The sequence below is a fragment of the Gobius niger genome, assembly GCF_951799975.1.
Source record: "Gobius niger genome assembly, chromosome: 6".
In the NCBI taxonomy this organism is placed as follows: Eukaryota; Metazoa; Chordata; class Actinopteri; order Gobiiformes; family Gobiidae; genus Gobius; species Gobius niger.
Window position 1 is genome coordinate 19,254,587 of NC_136857.1, and position 25,043 is coordinate 19,279,629.

At 41.2% G+C, this 25,043-nt stretch overlaps 1 protein-coding gene across 1 annotated transcript in view; it reads right to left on the reverse strand.

Annotated features, from left to right (window-relative positions):
* Nucleotides 1-3,181: 3,181 nt before the first annotated feature.
* vstm2la (V-set and transmembrane domain containing 2 like a) overlaps nt 3,182-25,043 on the reverse strand; it is a 46,580-nt gene continuing 24,718 nt past the window's right edge. Inside the window, exons 2-4 of the mRNA XM_079557648.1 lie at nt 7,329-7,498; nt 6,850-6,894; nt 3,182-4,039 (exon numbers count right to left, since the gene is read on the reverse strand). Of these exons, the coding sequence (XP_079413774.1) occupies nt 3,626-4,039; nt 6,850-6,894; nt 7,329-7,498 (629 nt within the window). The 3' untranslated portion in view covers nt 3,182-3,625. The remainder of the gene's footprint in view (nt 4,040-6,849; nt 6,895-7,328; nt 7,499-25,043) is intronic.

Consider the following 25,043-nt stretch of genomic DNA (forward strand, 5'->3'; position numbering starts at 1 on the left):
GTTGCATTATGGATTTTTTTTAATGCGATAATAAACATTTCCAATAGTGCGTATTAGACCTTTTTGTGACCCAGTGGCTGTATGGGTGGATATCATGATTCCTTTGCTTTCAAAGAGGCCTTTATGATGCTCCAGGATCCATTGTTTTTAGGGTTTCAGGTAGGTTTGCAGGATGGACTATATGTGTTACCATGGAGATGGTTCATTAGACAGAGTGAAGGCACACACATCCACTGGTCCTTAGTCAGTGTGCTGGATCAAAAAATGATAATGAGAAAACGACAAAAAAATGGTCTGAAGAAGTGCTACACGCCCGAAATGTCACATGTGGTGAGCTAAAAATTCAAAAAAAGCTTTCTGAGTTTTCTCATTAGCAGAGAAAACCTACCAGAAACCAAAAGAAAACAATATTGATCCTGGAGCGTCAGTGAGGCCTCTGTGATGGAAGCAAAGGAACCATGATGAACACTCATACCACTGTCACAAAAAAGGTCAAATACGCACAATTGTAAATGTTTATTATCGCATTAAAAAAATCCATAATGCAACTTTAATGTTGTTACATTGAGGGATTGCCATACAACCAAAGGTCAAATACGCACTATTATATATATTTTTTATTTCTTATAAAAAGTTGCATAATGCCACATAAAAATTTAAATTACACGTTTGTAAGGTGGTTTAAATCTTGCACCCAAATGCGCCGGCCTTCTCTTCATTGTCACCTTGCCTCACACTATTGCCTCAGAAAACTTGCCAACTTTCTCCACCGTAGAAAAGCTAAATCATCGATTGGACTGGGTTTTGGTACAGTTGAGGACATTTCGCTTCTAGTCATAGAAGCTTCTTCTTAGCTGTTTTGGTCAGAAAAGACACTTTTTCCCAAACTGGACAAAAAAATGCCATACAGCCCTACTCAACTCTATCCCTACTTTAGCCTGATTTATCTGTTCTATGATTAATACTCCCTGGATGAATGAGAGCCTTCACAAACATACAAATTCGTGATTTTTACAGTGAGGAAGACAGGTTTTATATACAATGTATTTTATTTGATAAAGGCATACATTTATGTGAGACCAAACATTCTAGAAGAAATGTATACTTCTCTTTCTATGTTTACAGTGATTTTTTTTTTCCTTTACAAAACCATAAATCAAAGTTTTAATCTGGATCAAACAATCTCTTTTCTCTGGATGTGCTGGAACAGAAGCACAGATAATCTTGAAATATGTACGCAGCACAGCAGGACACGTGAGGGCCGGAGTAGAGTTTGAGGCAATATTGACAGGCATGTCTTTTTCCAGTGCTGCTCCCACCGCATACAACATTCACTATAGCAGTATCAGTACTGAGATGAGTTTAATGGCAGCACAAGGCTCTTCTTGAGTGAAACGTTTGGGCCCTGCACATACAGTACTGTAGTTTGATTTACTCAGCGTCAGTCTGTACTAAGATACAGTACATCAGAGGGAATCTCCTGTGAGCAGCTGTGTGTCATTCATCTGTCTGTACAGCACTTCAGGAGAGGCAAAAGCAACGCAAATAACCATTCTGCACTCCACGCAACAGTAGAAAACAGTCAAGTGCTGTAGTCTAGACCAACTATTGGGGTGTTCATGTTGGGCATAAATCTACACGTATTAACACAGATTGTGCAAATAGCACTATGGAAATTACACAAGTACAACAAGACGGAATCAAGTAACAAAAATATCCAACACGTAGCCGACATGCAACATTAAGAAATGGGACTGAACACTTACAACAGCAAAACCCAGAAGCTTTTTTTATTTTAAATCCTTTGCACTCCACACTTTCTAAATACAGCTTTAAGTCTGGATTATGTTGAACGTCCGAAAAAAGTCGTTTTTTTCTTGACATTTTTAGTTTTATAAATCTATTTATATAGAAATAGAATTTCACATATGCAAGATTTACATATGAGCATTCTAAGTTCCTTTTGATTTATTTAGGTTTAAAAAAGCAAAAAAAAAAGCAATAAGGCCCAATAGTAGAGGTGGACTACAACACTTGACATGAAACTGGGGATAAAGTTATTACTTCAACAAACGCACTGATTCTTTGAATGGTTGGCTGAAAAAGTTGATAAGAAAATTACTAAACATGCGCTCACTTAATTTGCTATAATACATTAGTATTTACAGAGTGGCTTAGAGGCTTGTTGTGGACAGAATTGAGGCTTTTCTACAGTAGATGAGCTCTAGGTCAGTGCAGCAAAGAGTGACTGGAGGACACACACCACTGCTCTTCCCAAACTGCACGCTTAAGCCAGTGCTTTTCTCCTATTTATTCATATCTATTTCTGGGGCACCCCAAATCAGTGGCTTCATTCATTTGTGTGCCCCGGACTAGTGAACAGCGTGTGAAAGCGTCAATCAGCAGCATTGAGCAGAAATCATTGTGGATGCTATTTATTTCAAACGTATAGGTCTATCATGTACAATGATTGGATTTCAGTCAAGTATGTGCAAAGGTTTCTGTTCCACAATGTCACCACAGTTATTCAAAGAAGCTCAGGTGATTAGTGCTTCAGTGAGACCTTGAAAAAAATCCTTCAGAAATATGCTGATTCAGACTAATTTACTGTTGCTGTTATTCAAAATAACATTATATATACTATAGTGTTAGAGTCACGAGCTGCAGCTACATATATATGTGTCATGGTTAAAGAGAGGCAACTCTTTAGCTCATTAAAGAAAGGGGTTGGTCAAAACTATATTTTATGAATAATTTCTGAAATATAATGTATAAAGTATAATGTGCACCGGGAGTACACACAAGTGTTGGCTTGTTGTTATAGGACATACAGCCATAGTGCACTACATAAACTGGTATTTTATAATCTTAGTCTTTTTCAAGGACAATAGATATATTTCTATTAAAAAACACAATCTTTGTGCCATGTTTGTAGGAAACAACTTAGACATGATGTTGTGCCAGCTTTAAGGATTTTTAATTGTTCTGAATAACAACATAAACATCTGGTAGATTTATGATACTTTATAATATGTTTTTCTGTTAGATCATCAGTTTTTTTTTTTTTTTTTACAGAACTGTGATCATCTATGATCTATGAGAAATGTATAGTTTGAGTTTGGAAAATTCATGAAATGGGCAATAACCTTTCCCATAATTGTACATTACATTATTACTCTTGATAATTGAAAGAAAAGTTAAGTGTCATCCTCCAGTTACAAAGAACTGTCATACTTTGAGTGCACTAGATAACGGGGTAAGGCAGTAAAAGAAGAATGAGTATGAGAGCAAGGCTATCATTTACAGACTGTGAAGTGCGGGAGTGGAGTCGAGCATTGTGGGTAATCATAGTCTTTGTTGGCGCGACGACCAGAGAACAGTTGAGCTGCCTATATACACGCAGCCTCTGTTTCGCTGAATGTTGTGAAGCGAGGCCTAACGCACAGAGTGGGCAGCTGCATCCAGGACCTATGTGGGGCAGAAAAAAAAACCTGCCAATTTCTTCCACCTCCACCACTCGACATGGAACAGCTTGGGGGAGGAAAGAGGAGCTTTTTATGCCCCGACACGCTTCATGTTATGCAATCCTTGTGTTATGCATCACTGTGGTGGGATGACCGACCATCTACAGAGCGCAGCTAGCCTCATCGGTGCAGTCATTGCTACTGTCCCTCCGCTTCAGCTCTTTGGCCTTGTGTGTGTGGGAGTGGCCATGGTGAGGGGCGGGGTTAGTATTCGGCTTCTTGCTGTGATTCTGATGGTGGGCGTGGTCTTTAGCATGATGCTCCGCCCCCTTAGCGACGGCAATGGCTGTCTTGGTGTCGTCCAGTGGTTCGAAGTTGCTGTGATCTCCGTTGGGTTTGCCCTGGTTGGCCTCGGTTTCCGGGACGACCTGCAGGTGTGCGCGCACGCGGTGGTGACGGGCCCCGCCCACGTCGCTGAAGTCGATCACGCGGCATTCGTACGTGCCCTCGTCGGACTGCTTGACCCGGGACAGGCGCAGTTTGTGGGAGATGTTGCTGCCAACGACCTTTACCACCTGATAAAAAAGCAGAGAGCAAGAAATCAGAATACGGTAAAAGTTGAACCAGTTATCGCTTTTCACATGTAATTGCCACTTCCTCTGAACCTTGAGCCTGTGGGGATTATAAATACAGTATTTCTGATCCATAAATGAGACCGTGCCACTCTCTTCTCGGGTTAAGCTGTGGAGGAGTGGGAGGTGATTAGCGTCTTAACAGCTCAGCGCTAACAGGAGACACTAACCTTCTCCACAGACACAAACACACCTGCACCTCCGAAGACTTCTGAGACGCATAATTACCGCAACACGACAAAATTAGAAACATGTGGGCAAGTTACTTAAAAGTAATAAGTAATAAGGGCGCAGTTTTTAAACATAATGGCACTTTTTTAATGGTATGCGGATGAAGCTAAAAAAGTCAATATTTTCTGGTTGCAATTATATGTTAAACACACAAAAAAAAACATCCAAAAGCTATTTTTCATGATCCTTATCACGTTTGACACACAGTTCACGCAAGGTTAAACCAAACCTTGGCCCAAACCTCGGCCAAGGTTTGGTTTAACCTTGGCCGAAATGTTTCCAAGAAGACATCGATTATTATGATCCTTTGTCCTCAACAGAAAAGCTTGAGCTCTTAAACATAGAGGGAGGGTCAACACGGCCATGGCCTTTTCCATTCGAGGGCCGTCAGCTGAGGTGGCCTGAGGATCAGCTGTGAAATACAAGCACTAACCTGTGCTTAATTTGATCCCCCCTTTAGGGAAACGCATTCCCCCAATTTTCAGTTTTTTAGGGTAATGGGTCCAGGAAATATTTAGGATCCGACAAAGATTTGATCTGATATAATGGTGTTTAATGAGAATGTTCCGGCAAATATTTTGGCCCTGAATCCATCACATCAGACCAAAAGTGCTCCTGAAAATACTAATTTACAAATTAAGCACTGGCGCAATTCACTGCGCCACCGTGCCGCACAGAAACATCTGATGACAATTTTTCAGGTATTGAGATTGATTGATTGATTGATTGATTGAGCCGTTTATTTGCGCTGTTTATATTCTTATTCTTACAGTAGTTAAACATTTAATCACAATAAGGCTCAAAAGGAGTAGGTTGAAGCCGAGCTTACGTCCGCCTACCCCTCATTCACCATTATTAATCACTCTCGTGCTATACGTATTCAGTAGTAACTTTTTTTTTTTGTTCAACAGCAAGACAATTCAGAATTATTTTTGTGTCCATATGCAAGTATACACACAGGAACATGCGTGCACTTGCCTATAAATTAGATTTGATTTGCTTTTCAAATGACAATAATTAAATACATTGGTATCTCTTTTTATTAATGGTTGCGCGTTATGTATTAATTAGGTATTAACAAGTATTAGCAATCTGTTTAGGGCTAGGATTAGGGCAGCCCATGAATAAACTATTATTAATGGCCTACTAGAATTGTAAAAGATAATAGTATAATGAGCAGCTCATTAATATCTTTACAAGCATGTTATTAATGGCCTATTAATTACTAATGCGAATATATATATAATATATATATATATATATATATATATATATATATATATATATATATATATATATATATATACCAATACAAAGCGACAAGGTTTGCAGGTTTATTCATCCCATAGGGCAAAATATTTTGTTGGTTATAGAAGACATTATATCGACATTATATTGCAGCCATTTCAATCTGAATTTGGATTTGATTGCAGCAGTTTCTGCTGCTCTACCCAGAGGAATAGACCATAGATTGATCAATACGAAAATAATAAAACATAAGAGAACTTTTGAATGAAGAGTCAGAATCTAATAAATGATTTAGGGTACATTAAAATGTTTACTGTGTGCATCTATGGCACTCTGCTGAAAGAACAGTTGTGCGTAGCCTAAGCTGTGCCTTTTGTTAATGTGGCTCGGTGTGAGCTGCCATCTGGGAGTGTCTCAGAGAGGAGGAGCTGATAAATGAATCAGTATTTATATCTGCTGCGTCACATCTTATCACATCCCACACTCTCATCACTTTCTACAGTGTGTCTCTGGGATCACAGCAGGGTCCTACCGCCAACGTAAAGACTCCCGTCGACATCAGGGAGAGAGGAAGAAGGTGTGAGTGGGTATTTTCAAGGCTATTCTTTGCTTTATTGAGTCTGACCCAAATCATTCTAGTCTATCACTCTAGTCTATTGTGTCTGCGTTCATGAACATAGGGACTAAAGTAAGTTGACCTTTATACAGACCAAAAACTTTCATTGATTTTACATAAATTACAAGGCACTCACTCATTAATACCTTGCCCACTTTATTACCAGTACAAGAAGAGTTTGTCATTTCCATTAAAGGGTTTAAGGGTTAAGGGTTTAAGGACATCTTGGGACACCTTCATCAAATCAGCATTTTTTGTTGTTGTTGTATTGCAATCTGCAAAATGAATTGAACTGAAGAAGAAACTGCTCCTCATTTGAGAAAATCACTGATTATGTTTTCTCCAAGGCATTAACTTTTTATTATATATAACTGCCAAACTGGAAGTATTGTTTAAACTTATGCTGACCTTGCGATCCTGTGTTAATAAAGCTGTAGAGGCGCGTGGGAGGGATTGAGCAGATGCTTGGAGCTCTGGAGAACACTTACCACCTACACATGTTTACAGCGCTGTCAGCTTCATGTTGAACTGTTCAATATCACTGGCGCATCCTACATCCTGGAGTGGCACAGTATACTATAAGCTTTTGAGTCTACACGGTACATTCGAGACAATACGGATTTACAGTCTTTTGTGTTGAAGTGTTAGTTACACTCACACTTATTTTTGTTGCATCTTTTGGCATCTCCTCATCCAGGGACACCTAGAAAAGAGGCCAGAAATATATATTATAGTCAAAATAAACTGCAGACAAAAACAAGGTCCAAATCCGGACCTCCAGAGGCTTAAGTCCAGACCCCCAAAGCGTCTCAAGACACTTACACTGACGATTAATGATCAGATAAACAATATGAAAACACACTGAATTAAAATGGTAGAATTGCTGATTCATTGATGAGCTCTGCTATGTAAAAAGTCAACCTGTGCTCATATAATCAAGAGACTGGACCCTGGACACAAAAGCATAAACTTTTCTCTCACATGCCAGAAATAAGATAATTTATCATTTATGTATATGAGCTGGATTTGTCAAAAGATGGGACACTTTTCTTTAATTATTATGCAACTATCAACAGAACATGAGAGTATCACAATTCATCTGGCTCAGTACATGCTATCAAAACAAGTGCAGCAGACCTCGTTGGTGGTCCAGGGCTGCCGATCGGTCCAGTCCATGTGGTTGCGGATGTACCACCACTGGATCTCCAGGGAGTAGGAGGGCATGCCCGCCCCCCTGAAGGAGCAGGCCATCTCCACGTCCTGACCCCGATGGGCCGTCATGTCGTGGGGCACCTCCGTGAACATGGCTGCAACACAGAAACACAAGTCACATCAATAAAACCAGGGTATGTCTCCAGATCAGCATGAAACATCAAGCAGTGTCATTATATGCTAGAAAACGAAGAATGGATGACTATGCTATCTAGAATGTCGCTGTTATCTCTTTGGGTTTCGTTTTGTTTATGTTGTTGCCAGATCCATTATGATCATTTAACTCATTTCCCATGTTACCTATAGAATACATGATGGACCATTTACCAAACCGATGTATGAGCTCTTACATGGACAGAGATTAAATTGACTCTCAATCAAATGAGATGGCGCAGTTGTCCATTCAAACTAAAACCATTTGTGGCGAATTGCAGATGTGAGTGAAGTGTCAGAAGCGCTCTCGTAAACTCATAAATCATTTTGTTGTGCTGGGTCTGAAGCTGATGACAGTGATGAACTCTGACGGGGTGCACTCACGCAGCCTGTTGTGGTAAAGGGGAGGTCAGAGGTTCCATTATGAGCCAGAAATTCAATTCAGCCTCTTTTGAAGCATAGCCTACAGCCACAAGCGCCATTTTGATTGTTTAAACTATGTTGAGGACAGCAAAACATACAATTGAGTATGTTTTTTCCCCCCATTAAAAATAAACAGATATTTTTTTTTGTCAATAATAGGTCAATCTTTAACATCACCATTGCCTATTCCATGTTTCTGAATTGTGGGCTTCATTGTGACCTTTCATTGAAGTACAGTATAATGTGTGTGGTGAGTATTGGGCCTGGCTTCTTGCTCAAACCAGTTCCATCACATGACGTGAGGCTACATCAGGGCAGCAGGTGTTATTGCAGAGAGGGATATTAAGCCGGGGTTAGATATGGGTTCATCAAAAAGGAATTATACTGTATGAAAATGACAGCCACGCATTGGGGGTCTGCACATGGGAGTTTACTGTGAAATGATGACATGATGGTTTTGGCCTCGTGGGAAATCTACAGTCACACATGACAGGCTGTGATCTTTATTCAGATAAACGATCAAATCTGTCACAGCGTTTTGTCGAGGGAAAATGATGTGTTAAAAATATCAGACAATTAGCTCAAGATGGTACCATTACAGGGAATAAAAAAACATAAACAGATAAACAAGCACAATTGTTCCAACTTTGACCAACACTATTCTGTGACTTTTGAAACAGCAGGCAATCAATCAATCAATCAATCGTTCGATCAGGAATCTATCAGTCAGGCTCTTTGCTATGACCTCGATTTACCTCCGGTCAAATACAGTATTCTATGTTATGAATGTTCTAGTGTTTCACAAACCACCAGCCGGTCACACATTGCTCTTGTCCATTGATCACGGCTGCTTGTGTTTTTCATTTGTGAAACCTGAGACGCGAGCGCTATCGATTTAACATTACACTCACAGAGAAGCGAACAATGTCCACACTTCGCTTGCTCGCGCAGATAATATTCAGAACCAGGTCGGAAATGTAAAAGTGCTGCGTCAGAGAGAACGCCTGGACAATCATCATCCGTCTTGTTCCACTTCTGAAGCACACAGAGGTATCCGAGTGGATCTCTCTGAACTAATAGTTCTGCAAATAATGGCCACAGGGAAATGCGATACACAAACCCAATCTATTACACAGACACTGACCCCCTTTTTTGTTTTCTTCTTCTTCTTGTTTTGGAAGTGGTTAGTCAGCAAAATCAACAGGTGTTAGGTCTGTAAGTAGTCTGAGAGGTTACAAAGTTTGCATTGAAAGGTACATAGTCAATAATCATTTTTTTTTTTTCTTTTATCTTAAATGATTAAATATAGTTTGTATATAGTTTGTAAATCTTCAAAGTCTGTGTCCGCCCCAGTGCTGTTGTTGGCACATAGTAATAATAATAACAGTGTGTACAGAAGAGGGAGCTGCGCCTACAGCATCTCATTATCACAGAGATGAACGGAGAGCTCGAAGGCGGCACCACTTGGACACAACCATTTCCTCTGCTCATTTAGTCTAGTGTAGTTTAGTCTCATCTTGTGTTTTCTGAGGTTAACAATGTAAGAAGGAGCTTGACCATGTAGGGCTCAAAAAGTTAGCACCAAGATTTTAAATTGAACACGGAATTCAACGACGAGCCAGTGAAGAGATTTCAACACAGGAGTGACATGGACCCTCCTGTTGGTGCTGGTTAAAAGTCTTGCGGCTGAGATTTGAACTGACTGCAACCGAGCTAGCTCTTTTTGGTGGAGGCACGTGAAGAGGCTGTTGCAGTAGTCCAGGCGTGTGGACACAAATGCATGAATAATCATTTCAAGATCTTCTCTGGGCATCATGGACCTGAGCTTGGCGATGTTGCGCAACTGAAAGAAGCAGTTCTTTACCAGCTGTCTACAGTGTTTCTCCAATGACATGGATTCCTCAAAGATCACCCCTAAGTTCCTCAGCTTTGCTTTGGCTGAGAGACCCAAGTCACCCAAGTACTGTTTGATAGTGGGGGTAGCACTATCTGGGGCGATGATAAGGGTTTCAATTTTGGCGGAGTTCAGTTGAAGACTATTTTCACTTAACCACTGCTTCACTTGTGTGAGACACTTGAGTAAGGAGCTCAGTTTATGGACCTCGGAAGACTTAAAAGAACAGTACAACTGTAGATCATCAGCAAATAGATGATAGGACACAACACTAAACTGCTGGATTATCCGACCAAGAGGAAGAATATACAACAAAAATAGGAGAGGCCCCAAAACAGAGCCCTGGGGCACACCACACAGCCGATTGCCGGACTCGGACATTATATTATTGACAGACACACTGAACGTTCTCCCACTCAGGTATGAAGTGAACCATTGAAGCACTAGGCCCGACATCCCAATGCAGTCACGTAGCTAGTTTATCAGAATCCGGGGGTCGAGTCTGCAGACATCATGATGTCACTGGACACTTTCAAAAGAGCAGTCTTTGTAGAGTGGAATTTACGAAACCCTGATTGAAACTTATCATAAATGTCATGCGACTCCAAAAATGATGAAAGTTGTAATGAAACCACTTTTTCCAACAATTTGCCCAAAAAGGGAAGTTTAGAAATTGTCCTAAAGTTGCTGAGGTCTGATTGGTCCAGATTGGGTTTTTTAAGTTTCGGTTCCACAATAGCATGTTTGAACAAACCAGGAAACACACGTGAAGAGAGCGTCAAATTAAACATTTTGGTCACACATGGCCCAATTGTGTCATGGCCCAAGTGTTCACGAAGAGCTTAAATGGCAGTAGATCTACAGAACTGGAAGAGGGTTTCATTTTGGCCACCGGTGCAGAAATATCATAAAGACACACAAGGTTGAAGGAGGACCACATTTGGGAGGGGGGTTCAGTTGGAGATGGGCTACACAAAGGAAGTGGTAGAATTTTATCTTTTATATCAAAATACAGTTTGAGTGCTCAGAACGGCTCTAGTGATTTTGGGGGTTGTTTCAATAATCCAATAAACTCCAGGAGACACAGCAGCACAGAGCGCTTAAGAAGGAAAAGATTACTAAGACCTGTTTTTGACAAGTGAACAAACTTAAAACATGGAGAGCTAAAAAAAAAAAATTGAGACAGACTTCATGGAAATATTTGCATTACTACTTATCTTGGCACCTCACAATCCAATGTGTGTGATAACATTAGGCCTAAAGGAGCTGGTAAATATAAAAATGTGTTCAGGCATTTCCACCAACCAAAAGCTAAAACTTAAGCAGCAATAACATTAAAATATTCCATTTGCAGCACTGTGTATTGGCAAAGTGTCACTATGATAAATACTGGTGGTTATTTGAATGACTGGGAGGAAATAATTGTGAGAATGAAATACACAAATCGATGCCCGTGGACTGTACAATTCAGATGATGATCCAGATCGAACTCCTCTGATCAATATTCACATTATTATTGAATACATACTGCAAGGGGATTTAAAATCAAATCACAAATGTGGTATATAATGTTCAACAGACAACAGTGCAAGGAAGCAGTAAGTAGAGGTACTGTGAGGAGTGAATTAGGCCAACACGATGGCAGAAATAAATGTGTGTTGTTTTAAGTCTTATGTGGCATTTTCAGTGCATTAAGCTCCGGTTCAGAAACAAATAACTTCCTTCTTTAGATTATTGTTCATCACATCCAACATGATTTCACTCCTACTTTTATTTTGTAATACTGGCCCTGTTCAAGGCAAAAGTCAATACCCTTTTGGCACCTTTAAGCCTGACCCTCATGCTCCACAATGTAACTGCAAGGACAGACATAACAGCAAAGGTATAATAGCTCACTTTTATGTACACATTTATAAAGCTTATAGTTTCTTTGGAAGCCTATGTATAAATCCAGGGTTTTTATGACAGCGCTGGTTCTTAAGTGAAGTGTCAGACTATTGTTATTTATGAGAACTCATGGAGCTTGGAGTCTGCAACAGAAACAAAAGACACGGTTCACGTTGGGACAACACGTTCACATTCTAAAAGTCTAGAAGCTACACATAAATACATCTGTTTGGAGAGTAATGGGGTTAGCCCGCCGAACTCATACTGTATTTGTGCAATGTATACTTACAAAAGGATAGAAAAAATTAAAATCTGTTGAAATGTAATCTAGAGTATACAGTTGGTCTTAGTTCAAACTCAAAGTAGTGGTACTGTGGATACCTGATAAGCACTCACGCCTTTCTGAAGCTTTTCTGGGATCAGTGACACATTTTACACCAGATAATGTTTGCATGAATGTACAGTGAGCCTATTTACATCCTTTTTACGTTAGATGCATCCAACAGTAGTGGCAGCGGTCAGCACTCATGCTTCACAGCAAGAAGGTCCCGAGTTCGATTCCCACCTGGATGGGGCTTTTCTGTTGGAGTTTGCATGTTCTCCTTGTATCTGCATAGGTTTCCTCCTGGTACTCCAGTTTCCCCTACCACTAAAAATTGGTTGTGAATACATGGTGGTGGTCAGAGGCTCCATTGGGGCAGATGTGTGCAGATGTGTGCTGATGTGTGCAGTCACGACAGCACTGTTCTGTTAGTCTCCCCAGGGGAAACTAGTCACATTAAATGAAAATTAAATAAAAACAAACAAAAAAAATCTATTAAATAATCATTTTACTATCTAGTTAAAGCGGGTGGTGATTCATAACAGTGAATTGGTGCCAAATTCCTATTCAAACAGGAATACTCAAACATCAAGGCGTGACCAGCCCTATTGATTTATTGGACTGTGATTGTTTATCTAAATGAATATAACACATGCACATCCCTCATCCGATCCCAGGCTACAACCACAAATTGCACTGTCGCTTCAAACCCTCCTTCACTTCTGCATTCATCTGCATAATACACCAAATATTCTCCAAACTTTTCCCCCCAAGCCTCGCATTCAACTTTTGCCTCTTCTAACTTGGCTCCACAAAGCCTCCTGCCTGCGCTCCTGTGTTATTTCACAGTGCCTAACAAGGATACCCAGCACCCCGTCATGCCTCTGCCTCCCCGCGCGCTGCTGTTCTGTGCCTGCGGGCTGCTATCAACCCTGGCTCACTCTGCATTCTCCTCGCCTTGCACACCGGCAGGCCTAATTCTCCACGAGGACTCAGCCGACCGCGGGCTTCTGTGCGCCTTTTCTGCTTTGGGTCCGAATCCATCACCGCTGAGGAGCTCGCAGAGGCAGGCCCTGAATGTCAATGCTGTTAGGTGTGTGTGTGAGACGGGAGCTGGAGCATAGAGCCAGTCTCAGGAGGTTTTCCTGCCTCTTCAAATGGCTTCATAACAGCTGAGCGAGTAGTTGTGGCGCTCCGGTGCTCGCTGGGCTATTATAATGCTAATGAGTCTGATGTATGTGCGTCCGCTCTGAGCACCAAAAACTGCAGGGTTGGGAGAATGCTGTTGTCTTTAATTAGTCAAAGGACAAAAGCTATCGCTGTTACAAAAGAATTCCCAAGAGTCATTTTTTTGTGCACCTGATCATTTTCTTTGCAAGTTTTATTTTACAAACAATGATAAGTCATAATATTAAGATTGACCCATAACCTGTTTGGCGAGGAGCTCAAAAGTGCTATACAAGTGATATAAATGTACTAAATCCACACAGTTGTTTGTCATACAACGTTTTGAGAAGGTAAAAGTGTTTAAACCAGTTCAGTGGGTCAATTAATGATAATTTAGACCAGGGGTCACCAACGTGGGGCCTGCGGGCACCAAGGGGCCCTTTGGGGCATACCCAGTAGCCCTTGGGACTTTTTCTGAGGTGTAAAACACTTCAGTTTCTTGAATCTGATTCTTAAAATTACAGTTATTTCTGTTCTTGTGACTCTGTTTGAGTTTAAAATAAAGCTATTTTAATATAATATGGGGTCAATATCCTATAAGTGAACAGTGTACATTTAAGTCTTTAGGATTTATTTTTCACTGGTAGCCCTCGGACAACTTAATGCTCTTAATGTAGCCCTCAACTGAAAAAAGGTTGGTGACCCCTGATTTAGACATTTGACTTGAAGGACATTTGTGATCCCTGTCACTGACAATAAAAAAATTATAATATTAAAGTTACTAACTACACAATTTTTCCAAAATGCACAGCACGTTGGTTTACGTTTTTATAGGCTATGTCCGTAGTACAATGAGAAATGCACAAGATTAACCAAATAATAATAATATGGCGGTTTACGGGGAAAAAATGAACCAAAACATTAAATATAATAATAAATATTGCACTGGAAATTGCCAATTTCAGGTGAGAGAATTTATGAAGTTCATTCTGAATGATACATGACTTGACAACGCATTTCAGTGATACGTTACAAATTTGCACCTGTGATTAGAGCAAAAAAAAAAAGCCTAGCGGTTTTGGAATTGGCTGTTTGCTAAAGTGTCTGTGAGTGCAATTCCAGACACTCCTGTGAATGAAAAGAAAACAGGTGTACCGACTGCTAGACTAGTTTTACACAGTATATTATTAATTCCACATAGTTCATAATGGAGTTGGAATAAACAACAGAGTTGGACAGCAAACTCATTACATTACAAAACTCATGCAGCATTTCTCAGATGGGAGATAATTGTTTTCAGTAATGGAAATCTACAGTATTAACCTGGTCCGCTGTTTGTTCTCACACTCCTCAACTGAATTTGCTCCATATAGACCTCGCTCTGTCATCAGAACATCAAAACAGCTCTGTTTTATTGTTGCACAGAATAAAGCTGCTTATTTATAATACACTCATGCACAGAGGATGCCCGGTGAATCCTCCAGTGGCTCTCAGCACAAGGACAAGTGAACAGTTCACGCTCCCATCACTTTATATTCTGCAGCATCTCCCATACTCTCCTTCTCAGGGCCCTCTCCCCCCCACACTGGCCCAGGGCCCAGAACCCAGAAGCCCCCCCTCAGTGCAGGTCAAACACTATTTTGCCTCTTAATCAAATGAGAAAGGTTAAAAGGAGAACATGGCTTCCTGTGCCAGAGGGCTCATCCAGAACACCAAGGACAGCCCTGTCCCGTCTGAACCCTCACAACAGAGGTGGCACTCTGAACAAGCAACAGTCACCACATCATCTGTAGATCAGAACAAGCACAAACAAGTGTCCAGGTGAAAAGTGCACTCTCTCCTGCTACCTCACCGCAGCAGCAAAACCAGCAGCCTCCCTTTGAATTTACGATCACGGTTTGGAAGACTCTTTCTATTGCAAGATGAAGCTAAACGTTTCATTGGTGCCATTATATATATCAACAGACATTTACTTGGGTGCATTTACCTCACAATTCCAATATCCAGACAGATTCTGTGAAGATGAGACCACAGACACAGCTAGAGAAATCCATACCCATGATCACGACACATCAGCTAAATTCAGCAGGTATCAAAGGTCAGATACAAAGTAATTATCTGTTCATTGTTTCCCTGCTCAAAGCGGTGGCTGGTGCAGTTTACAGACAGATGTCTTTGTCAGCAGGGGAATCGCGTGAGGCTCGGCATGAAGCTCTTTTGAAGCTCCTTGGGGCTTATTTCACCAGTGGAGCCCGTCAGCTGTCTGCCTCCGAGCTGCTGCTACTGCTGCTGCTGCTGCTGCTGCTGCTGAGGAACAATAAGACATTCAGGAGCTGTGGCGCCGGGCTATTTCTGTCCTCTGTGCTGTGAATATCAAATCCACTCACCCCCTGGAGGAGACAGAAGCACCACCTCTGAGGGGCCACTCCACTGGACCACCTTCAAGTCTGGAGCAGGGGAGAAATGTGTCTCAATTTGCAATCCGCTTAAATTATTTACAACAGCTCCGCAGTCCAGTGGAATGTTTGGACAATTTCTGTTTCTACAGTTCATCCCCGAGGTTTCTCATATACAACAATTTGTCACCTCCCCAGCACATGGCTCTATAATTGCATGTTACCTTTTCTATCGCAGGAGCAATGTTGTTTTCAGACAACATAATCAATACACACAGCGTTTGTGATATACCAATTGCAAGCATTCAAATTGTGACTTCATTTCGATTGCAATTAATAGTGAAGCTTTGGCTTTGACCAACAAATTCAATCATACACCCTCCAGTCCATAAACAGCTATTAATGATATTGCGTCACATATGCAAGTCTGTTTTTATGATACGTCAAATAAACTACACCATGAAAACACACTCACACTGACAATATCTAAATATTTCTTCTCGATATCAATATCTTTGTTTATTAATTTATTATATATTATTATCAACGATTCAGTGCCATTCTCCACTCCTTGTCGGGCAGCTCTGCAGAAGTAATTAGCAGCTAACGAGTGTTCGTCATGACAAGCCTCATGCTCCAGTAATGAGCCTGTGTAGTGCGCGGTGGTAAACAGCTGCACATCAGTTACACATGGAGACTTAACACTGAGCTAAGCCTAACCAGCGCCCCACCCATCACTCTGTTTCTCTCTCCGGAGCACTGTTTTGAAGATGCTCTAATGGATGCAGAGTGAGGGGCACCGCTGGAGATTGCGGTGCATATTGCCTATTCATAAGTCTCGCACACTTTTTCACAACTTCCATCACCAGCCGTCCAAAACAACAGAATGGGAGCGCGTGGTTCTGCGGTGTAATGAATGTAAAAAGAGTTAGAATGCGGAAATGCAGTTTGGTGAGATGGGGAAACAGGAGAAACATGCGTGAGGTTTCTTTTTATTTTCACAGCAAGAATTTACAATATCACATTAAGATGTATTATCCTGTTTTCTCTTCAAGTACCACTGGTGGTACAATCGTCTGCCAATACAATGTTTTTGTCCTCCTTTGGTTGAATATTTTTAATGACAACCTTATCGTGTTTTATTTCTATTGTTTGTTCAGTTGTTTCTTAGTATTTTATACATAATACGGTAAAAGCTTTAAAACTGGTACAGTCCCATTGCAAACTGGGTTTAGAGGTTTGAGAACGGATTGATTTAGCTTTAGCAGTAGAGCTGCAGTGTGTGTGCAGAGCAGCTTGTCTTGTCAACATTGTAGACATACTTATAAGTGTGTTATTTGCTGAATTAAAAAAAATGGCTCCCAAAACTTCATTATAAAGAAAAACCTAAATCTTACAATATGCTAGAAGTAGCCAGTATCTTGGCTGAGTGCACCCTCAGAGATGAAGGAGGTTACAGTGCTACTTCTCCAAATGACTATGCTCAGGGCATCTTAAACTCTATGAAGGGCATGTAATGTGACCCATGAGGCCTTGTTGGGGTGCTCAATGAAGTGCCCTTGAAGGAGAAATCTGAGCAACCTCCTGACAGCAACCTCCTGACCAAATACATCTATCAATACTGCCAAATATTTGTACCACTTACACAAAATAACGAAGAAGTGCAGATGCATGTGATGAATTAAACCTGTTTGGTATTTTGCATTTAGTTTTGGTGTACTTTAAAAAGATCAATTTGAGTACTGTATTTTACTTGAGCGTAGTGTGCTTGTCCTTGGCCTGTTTTGTTATAATACAAGGAGGAACATACTGAATTGGCTTAATTGGTTTCTGGGAGAAATACAGGTCACTGAGATCACAGAAGCTGTCATCTTTATAAATAAATAAAAGCACTTGACAAATATCTATAATTAACTGGTGGACTGGACTGTTTTTAGCCAGGCTGCGTGAGCACTAAGGAACAGCCCATAAACGCGCTGGCATTTCCACTCTGCGGTCCAGCCTTCCCTCCATCCATCAGAGTTTTATGGCTAGTTAGCTCAGCTCCTGCCTGCACCAGCCACTCGCGTCCCACAGGGCATCGGCAGCGAGCCTTGTAAAAATCATTACGCACCTCGATGTGTGTGCCTCTGTGTGGAGACCTGAGGACACTGTGGGTTTAAGGAGAAATACTGCGCTGAGGCGGAGAGCATACTAAACACATTACACCGCTGAGAGGAAGAGACTGAGTGCAAATATACAGGAAGAAGAACAAGTCTCAACAATGATGTGTTCATGTGGTCATTGTCCCCAAAAGATAAGACAACGCTTTATAATAAGGGTGCATGAATTCATGCATAATGCATAATAAATTCATAATTTGTAATGTATTCAAATGAGTTCATGAGTTTTTATGAATAAATACTCATGAATTAACACTTAGGCAATGAACTCATAATGATCATGAGTAATTAATCATACCATACCATACCAACTTTATTTATAAAGCACTTTACGAACTGTACAGTTGGCCAAAGTGCCGCACACAGAAACAGATACAAATATTTACAGTAAAAAATATGAGGAAAAAAGTACAACAGCAGACAACATCAATTTGCGTTAAACGCCAGAGAAAAAAGGTGCGTTTTTAGGAGAGATTTAAAAACAGGTAGGGACTGTGCCTGTCTAATCTCTAATGAAAGCTGTTCCACAGCTGCGGGCCAGCAACAGAGAAGGCCCGATCTTCCCGAAGTTTGCGCTTGGTTTTTGGGACAACCAGTTGCAGTTGATCCGCTGACCTGAGAGCATGATCATGATCATGATTAATTCTGTGTGCGGAAGAAACAGATGGGGATAAAGAAATACCATTGTCTAAACTAGCCAAATCAAATGGATCATTAGTAAATCTGAAAGTGTTGTACCTTTTAAAACTTAAACAAATATGGAGTTGTTTTAAAGGAACAGGCCACCATTTTTACATACTGAGATACTACGTCCACTATCTCATCATGTGCGTGTGCGTGTGTTTGTGTGCGTGTGTGCATGTGTGTGTGTGTGTGTGTGTGTGGCTATGGGGAGGGGGGTGGGGTGAGCAGGGTTATTGTCTGTTTCTTTGATTGATTGATTGATTGATTGATTGATTGATTGATTGATTGATTGATTGATTGATTGATTGATTGATTGATTGATTGATTGATTGATTGATTGATTGATTGATTGATTGATTGATTGATACGTTCTTGCCTGAGCTTAGACGAGTTGATACGTACCTGTCTGGTCTTTGTGTCTGCCCTCAGTCACTCAAAACGACCAAAGATGTTGTTAGCATTTGGCCTCTCCCAGCATGTTCCTAAACGGGGTGAAGTTAGAAGTGAACAAGCTCTTCCACGGGCACGCACAAAGACCAAACAGGTACGCATCAACTTGTCTAAGACCATATTTCAGTGTGGAAAAACCTGTTTCTTTGAGAGAGCAACATATTCATACTCTTATGATAAAGTGTTACCAAATCCCTGTGGCTAAGGAGTTAACATTCTTGCCTCAAAACAATAAAGCATGTATTCTCACTGTGATGGCTGAGGGGGTGTGTTTCCTCCAGGTGCTCTGGTTTGCCTGATCAAACCAAAACATGCACAATAGGCTAAAACCTACGAGATCTTGGGATGTATTTTCACTGAGGTGCGGTGAGGGATCATGGACACATAAACCTATGGGGACAATAAAGTATATGCATATACTGTATATGTTTAACTCGAAAAAGTTTACAGAAAAGGTTCCCAATCAACACCTTTTCTGGGTTCTTAGGCCTGTCACCACATATGGTAATAACGGAGCCACAGTCTTTGTGAGCGGTGAGTCAGATAATGAAGTTTGGCAAAAATACTGGTCTACAATTTCCATTTCTGGCAGGTGGCGCCGTGACTCACACCTGTTATGACAAAGGGCTGGACCGGACTGGCTGCAGGAGAAAGGTTGTCTGAAAGTGAGAGGCTGTATCCGGGAAATGAGGTGAAAGAAAATAGCCTGGGCGGATGAAATCACACTCATTTAGTGTTATTGATTCAGAGTTGTACGGGGAGCGATGTCAAACATGTAGGTTAATTGTGTACAGCCAACAAGACAAACAGCGCAACCCAGGGGCTAAGTAAACAATGCAAGAATACACCAATGAGGAGGAACAAAGCGAAACAAAACGCATTTCTCGGGAAAACACCGCTGATCAATAGACAAAGCATTTAGCCCCGATCTAAAGGGTAAATCCGAATGCATCACAGATAACTCTCCTTTTTTGAAGGACCGTTATCTCCTTCGGCAAGACCAGCCGAAATTTGTCAAATCACCAGCTTTTCTGTGGAGAAATGAGTGCCTGTAATAAAACTGGGTTATCTGGCCAAAGGGAACTACCCAATGCGATCTGTGCCAGCATGACGTACAACATGCTTTGTTCAGAACCTCAAAACTGCAGAGAAGAAGCGAAAAGAGCTGTTAGTAAATTTAAAAAACACTGTGCATGTCCGAAATGGGGGTGTACCAGGCTTCAATGAAATATAAGGGCGTCAAGGGGCTAACACATATAGCATCTAAAATGTGTTAGTGCATAAGAAGAAAGCAAGTTCTTAATTAAGCTCTTGAGAATCAACAGGATCTTGTGCAGTAGATGGCTAACCGGTTGCACTTCCTGCAGTGAACAAACAACGCTCAAACGTATGCACATACTAATGAGGGCTGTATAGCACATCCTGCGCCGCGCTGAGATCTTTCAAGTCTGTAGCAACTCTGTGGCTCCTCCTGTGCCTGGCCTCCAGTGGCTCCGTCTCTCTCTCTCTCTCCCTGCTTCCACGGCGCAATTAAACCCGCACAACCGCGTGTCGATGAACGTGAAGCAGTGCGCCTCACCCTGAGACAAGCCACTCGATATGCAGCCATCTCCAAGGTGAATCTATACGAGGGGCCAATCGACACAGCCAAAGAGAGAGAGAGAGACGCAAGAGCGGAATTCAAACCAGGACATGCAAAGCCCATGGTAATAACGAGCTGTCCATGTGAGAAATAATACACATTACTTTTGACAGGCACTCGCAGGACTTTGGATTAGGCCATTATTCATACTCTCAGTCCTCAGTCACACTGTGGTGATATGACGCCTCTATAGGGCAAAGGGATCCTGAGGCAGGTATCAGGGTTAACTGTTTTGCCCATACTGTCCTTGGTTGAACATGAATTATGTCATGTCCAAGAGGTAAGAGATTATGTGGCACACTACAAAAAGTAAAAATCAAGCATGGGTTTAAATTAGTTGAATTGAGAATATTTATCTTGTTTTGAGCAAAAGAGTTAACTGAGCCCAGACCTATTCACCACAACTGCCTCTAAAATCCTGCACTGTCACTCAAAAAGTTGTTAATTCAGGTCTGAAGTGCCGTCATGCACAAGCTTAATATAGAACCTGCAGTTACGCGTAAGACCTGAGGTGGCAGTAGTGAGTATAAAAATGAACAAGTTTGCATCTAGTCCCATTAAAGCAGTACTAAGTAACTTGTTTACCTTAATAAATCCTTTTCAAAGTCCCTCTGGGGGTAATACAAGTGTTAATGGGATGATTGGTGGGTCTTTCAGGTCTCTGGCCAGAAAACCACAATTGCAACTTTCCTGCCAATCAATACACAATAATAGAATTACAAAGAAGAAGCCAACAGGCTAACGGGCAAAGCTAACTGTGGGCTAGTGCCACTTTAAACAGTATTTACAGCCAAGTTTGAGTGAAAATAAAAATATCTCCATTGTGTAAATGGATGTACAATATCCCTCTCTCTCTCTCTTTTCTTTTCAGTGTAGTATTTACTCTCATAGACAATTAATAAGTTAAAAAATCACAGCATGCTACGACACCTGCAGTGGCGCTTGTGGCCTCTAGGGGCATGAGTTACTTAGTTCTGCTTTAATCTTGTGCATGACGGCACTTCGGCCCATTGCTGGAACATGTAGGGGGGAGGAAAATACTTGTTTTAACACACCTGTAAGCAATTTCATTCACAAAGATCGCCCTGATGAAGACATAGCTGTCGAAACGCGTTGGCGTTTTTTAACCTTCTTGTCCATGCAGTAATAATGGATTTTTAATTTTTTTCTACTCCGGAGTGCCTCCATACCTTTTTTGACAGCTCTCTCTTCTGTCCTCATGCACTATCGGCTCCTTGGAAGAGCACCCGTGAGTCTACTACAACCTATTACACCTATGGGACCTTAGCAGCGCTCATTTTCTATTTTTCATCGAGGAAAATACTTAGCTTTAACATTTTTAAACTTTGTATAGTCCCTTTAACTTTTGTTCTAAAAATCGTATCTTAAAGGAATAGGCCACCGTTTTTACATACTAAGATATGTTCTTACCTAACCTTAGACGAGTTAATATATCCCCGTCTGGTCTTTGTCCGTGCGCTCTGTCACGCAAACGGAGCACATACGCAGCCTCTCCCACATGTCACATAGCTCCAAAAAAGCTCACGATAGAAGCTACCAAGCTCTTCCACGTGTTCCCTATTTAAATAAAGTTACGTGAAGTGTTTTCATGCAAAGTATATTTACACAGAAATGTAGCATGTCAATTTTATAAGCAGATAAAAAGGGGTACTATATTGTGAGGCGTAATGATACGAGGAGCAAAACGTCCGCGCAGTAACTCCTAAAGACTTCCCCCGCTCACTTCCGTCAATAGAAGCTGCGTGACTTGTAGAGAGCCTTTTACAACAAGCAGAAAATGTATTTCGGAAAGTGCTCTCGCATTCCTACCTCATGGTAGAGGTCCTGAGTCCTGTGTCGTCGTCCGGGGTGAGTTGGAAATCTGTTAAACATTACTACACTATATACTTTCTGCTTGTTATCACAGCCCGGCACGATGCACGTAAGAGGCATTGTTCACAAGTTATCGACGCTTCTTCAACTGTTCTCTGCGAGCTCTCTACAAGTCACGCAGCTTCTATTGACGGAAGTGAGTGGGGGAAGTCTTTAGGAGTTACTGCGCGGACGCTGTGCTCCTCGTATCATTACGCCTCACAATATAGTCCCCCTTTTTATCTGCTTATAAAATCGACATGTTACATTTCTGTGTAAATATACTTCGCATGAAAACACTTCACGTAACTCTATTAATAGGGAACACGTGGAAGAGCTTGGTAGCTTCTATCGTGAGCTTTTTTGGAGCTATGTGACATGTGGGAGAAGCTGCGTATGTGCTCCGTTTGCGTGACAGAGCGCACGGACAAAGACCAGACAGGGATATATTAACTCGGCTACGGTTAGGTAAGAACATATCTCAGTATGTAAAAACGGTGGCCTATTCCTTTAAAAATATCACCCACGTTGTGATAATAACAAAATACAATAAAACACAAATGACTTCAGTAAATATAGGAAAAAGGACAATAATCTGATAATATTTGATTTATATACTGTCCTATCGTAATTACTGTATTGTGACAGACTCATAAATTCATAAATTATCACTATGCAAATCACAGTGATTGATCTCTGGACATTTTTAGCTTTCAAATGAGGATATGTATGTAGTTTTTAAACTCACTAAGAGTGCATACTACAGCCTTCACGTCTTCAAAGAATTGTACAGCTGTAAACCATAATGCCTGCAATGTTGTCGCCCGCTTTTTATTTTATTTTCTTGTCATGTTTTGCGCAGCGCTGCACCCACGTGAGAGGAGTCAGAGGAAGAAAAGGATGCTGTGCGTGTGAATTCACAGCAGGGAGCATCTCTCTTCCTCTACACTGGCCTATTCTCCAGGGCCAGGGGAGAGGAGCAGACAGGAAATATCAGGCCTCACAATCTAATCGCTCCCCTCTCTAATGCACTGGAGGATTCTCTGCAGCTCTCAGCGATAACGTCCACACGCGCTCCTACACTCAGCTAAAGGGAGGCTCCCAGCATCGGCTGTCACTCAGACCTGAAGGGGGCTATAGGAGGAGCAGCATGAGTTCGAAATGGATTGGCCTGTACAAAAAGTCAGCATTGAAACGACAATACTTATAGAGCTGCCCAATATAGCGAGATCCTTGTTTTCTGCGAATACACAAATATGTATCACAGGAATCTGAAGTAATGGCAGTAACAAAATGTTTTTTCATCTGACAAAGATTTACAATTCCTCTGTTATGTTATCTCCCATCCCCATAGAAAACTGCACAGTTGTCACAAAACAAGCTATATGAATGAATGAGTGAATAATTATACAATATATATATATGTATATAAACTTATCTAAACCAGTTTTCTTAAACATCCATGTATTTACACATCCATGTATTTACATTGATTTAATTTTTCTTTTTTAAATAATGAATAGAATTGCTTAAGAACATCGGCGAGGCCATTCTTTTTTTAATTAAGTAATAAACATTACACAGACATTGAGTGATGGACATAGTATAAGATACATAAGGTGCATATTTACATAAGCGAGAAGGACACACAACACAATAGAAGAGACAAATGGAATATATATGGGAAAGGAGGATTGTGCATGATTGGATGACTTAAAGCATTACTCAGTAACTCATGCCCCTAGCGGCCATAAGCGCCACTGCAGATGTCCTAGCATGTTACAGTTTTTTACTTTTTTAATTGTCCATGAGAGTAAATACTATTGTACATCCAATTACACAATGGAGATCATTTTTTTCATTCAAACTTGGCTGTAAATACTGTTTAAGTGGCGCTAACCCGCAGTTAGCTTTGCCCGTTAGCCTGTTAGCCTCTTCTTCGTGATTCTATTAGTGTGTATTGGGGGCTCCGACCTGGAGACAGCAAAGTTGCAATTGTGGTTTTCTGGCCAGAGACACCAGGGGGAGATGAAAGACCCCCCAATCAACCCATTAACGCTTGTATTACCCCAGAGGTACTACAAAAATTGACATCATGATAACACAAACTTTTGTTTTCTTTCCCCCCTTTCCTTCTTCCTTCCTCTTTTTTCCCCCTTTCCCGACCCCTCCTTCTTGGCAAGTCCATTCCACAAGTCGACCCCTTTAACCGAAATGGTGTTCATTTTAAAGTTTGTTCTACATAGTAAACTTAAAAGTCAGAAAAGATTTATGGGTGACCTGAATTGTCCATGGCGTTAAAACAACAGAGATACTATCACAATGCGACCATAAAAGTCACTACAGAGCCCTTCGAGCACCAGATAACACCTGCAGGTATACAGCCTTTTTGTCTAACACCCCGACTGCTGTTATTTTTGTTACCAGCAGCCCTTCTTTGCCCCGCATCCCTCCACGCTCCCTCCCTCCCCTCCCCTGCCCGTGCAGGTGAGAGCTCCTCACGGGGCGAGCTGACAGCGCAGATAAACGAGGCAGCCGCAGCGCGCTAGTACATAAAGTGGGCACAAGGATACGCAGCGCTTCCCAAA